This window comes from Capsicum annuum, unplaced genomic scaffold (assembly GCF_002878395.1).
Source record: "Capsicum annuum cultivar UCD-10X-F1 unplaced genomic scaffold, UCD10Xv1.1 ctg70874, whole genome shotgun sequence".
NCBI classification, from domain to species: Eukaryota; Viridiplantae; Streptophyta; class Magnoliopsida; order Solanales; family Solanaceae; genus Capsicum; species Capsicum annuum.
Window position 1 is genome coordinate 1 of NW_025880648.1, and position 2335 is coordinate 2335.

At 28.2% G+C, this 2335-nt stretch overlaps 1 protein-coding gene across 1 annotated transcript; it reads right to left on the reverse strand.

Annotated features, from left to right (window-relative positions):
- Window positions 1-639: 639 nt before the first annotated feature.
- LOC124894172 lies at window positions 640-1110 on the reverse strand. Its single transcript, XM_047404911.1, has one exon. The coding sequence runs from the start codon at window positions 1108-1110 to the stop codon at window positions 640-642; it is 471 nt and encodes a 156-aa protein (XP_047260867.1).
- Between the last annotated feature and the right edge of the window lie 1225 nt (window positions 1111-2335).

The following is a 2335-nucleotide window of genomic DNA, read 5'->3' on the forward strand; positions in this document are numbered from 1 at the left end:
TTTTTTTTTTAAATAAAATTAAATTAAATACTTATGTTCCAAGAACTTCTCACCAACCTGATCCTTTTATAACTAATTGATGTGATATTTGAATTTAAATTTAAAAGAAATTTGAGTTGGAATGAAGTTTTATCCTCTTAACATCTCTTATATATATGTGTGTGTGTCAATGTCAATCTTCTTCTCTTCTTCCGCTATTGATAATTAACTTATTTACTACATTATTCATATTCTTTGTTCTATGTTTTGTTTTTAGTTTTAATATTTTTATTTTTTATATGTAGATAAGTGATGATCGTATTGCATGTTATTTTTTTCTACAATCTCCAAATTCAAGTGAGTAATGTTTAGTCTATTGAATTTCAATTTTAATAAAAGTTGAATTGAAATAAAATTTTATCTTTTTAACTTCTGTTATTTATACTCCTATGGTGATGTATAATTTTAAGTTCCTTCTCCAGTTTTTTTTTTTTTTTTTTTGGTAACTAACATGATTTTATTAATCACCAAAGTAACCATTACATATCAAAGCACAACTTAACAAACTCAACTGGCTATACTCACAGAAGGGAAAGACAAGGATCCTAATCAATCAACTAGAAGGGAACAAAAGACCACTCGAGGTAATAGTCAAGCTAGCTAGAAACGATAATTATGCAGAAGAGTACTGATTGTTGGTTTAGCTCTGGTAATGCAGGTGTAAGCTAAAACTTTTGCAAGGCTGTCACATGTCCTCTGTTTTTCCTCAAATATTCTTTGATTTCCTTCAATCCAGAGAGTGTGTACACATTCAGCAAATACAAGTTTGAAGATTCTTACTCTTTGCGATCTACTTTTAGCATTCTTTATAGCCCACATTGTATAGTCCTCCCATATGCTTGCAGTGATAGCATCTTTATGTATCCAGTGAAGCATCCGAGTCCAGAGGGTTTGTGCAAAAGCACAAGAAAGGAAAAGATGATCTCTAGTTTCATCTTGCATCAGACATAGAACACAGGTAGGGGAAAGTTTAAGACCCCATCTAAGAAGTCTGTCCACAGTTAGTAAATTTCCATGAAAGTGAAACCACATAGTAAATTTTGCCTTTGATCGTGCATCATTCTCAAACATCAGGCATTTCCATAAAAGTTTTTGTTATTGATCGTTATATTCTTCATATTCTTCAATCAAATAAATTCTTTTTTATTAAACTTTATTACTGTTACATGCAGATGATGACCGTTTAGTAGGTTAATTTTTCATACTATATCCAAGCTTGAATTTGATGTTCTTATCTTTTTTTTTTGTGATAATTTTATTTTATTATTATTGTTAATTTGTATAAGAAATAAAGAAAAATTAAGAAAAGAGAAGAATAGATAAATGTGAAAGTAGAAATTTTATTGATATAATTGACCCGACTTAAGTTTTTCTAAATATTGTGTTTGATATTATTGATCTTCATTTTAGTGTTGTTCTATATCATATTTTTACTTTATTTAGTCAATCGTATACAATTGGAATTGTTTTGGTAGTTAATATCACATTCACGAATTGTTCTGTATTTAAATTATATTTAAATAATAATAAAGAAAAATATAAAACTTTAAAGTTATTTTTTGCAATTATATGATTAGTTTTACCAATATAAATTTGGTTAGAGGTGGGGGAGGAGAAAATATTAACAATCTAACATTAAATTATTTTTTCTTATAGATTTCATTAGAGATATAAAATTGGAGGGGGAGGGGGGGATTGGATGTCGTGTGGGAGGGGGTTGAATTTACTTTTATTTTTTTTTTAAGGGAAAAGGGTCAAATATGCCCCTTAACTTTGTAAAAAGGTTCAAATATATCCTCTGTTACTAGTTTGGTCCAAATATACCCTCGCCATTAAAGTTTAGGAGCGAATATACCCCTAAACTTTGCGAAAGGGTTTAAATATGCCCTCCGTTACAAATTTGGTCCAAATATGCCCTCGTTGTTAAAGTTTAGGAGCAAATATACCCCTTAACTTTGCGAAAATGTTCAAATATACCCTCCGTTACAATCCATAATAATAATAATAATAATAGTAATAATAATAATAATAATAATAATAATAATAATAATAATAATAAAGTTCAACTTTTACACAAATAAATTAGTTCATACACATGAATCGTACGTAAAACCCGTACATGTTTCAATTGAAGTTGATGTGCATAGCAAAAATACGTAACATATATGATATTAGTGGTAGAATTAAAATTTTACTAAGAGGATTCAAAATATAAAGAAGTAAATACATGAACTTAATTACCGAAGGAGCAACGTCTGTTATATATACGTAAAAAATAATTTCAATCATATATAAA

Excerpts from the sequence above, each read along its gene's own strand:
- LOC124894172 (XM_047404911.1), bottom strand. The coding sequence starts at position 1,110 with ATGTTTGAGAATGATGCACGATCAAAGGCAAAATTTACTATGTGGTTT.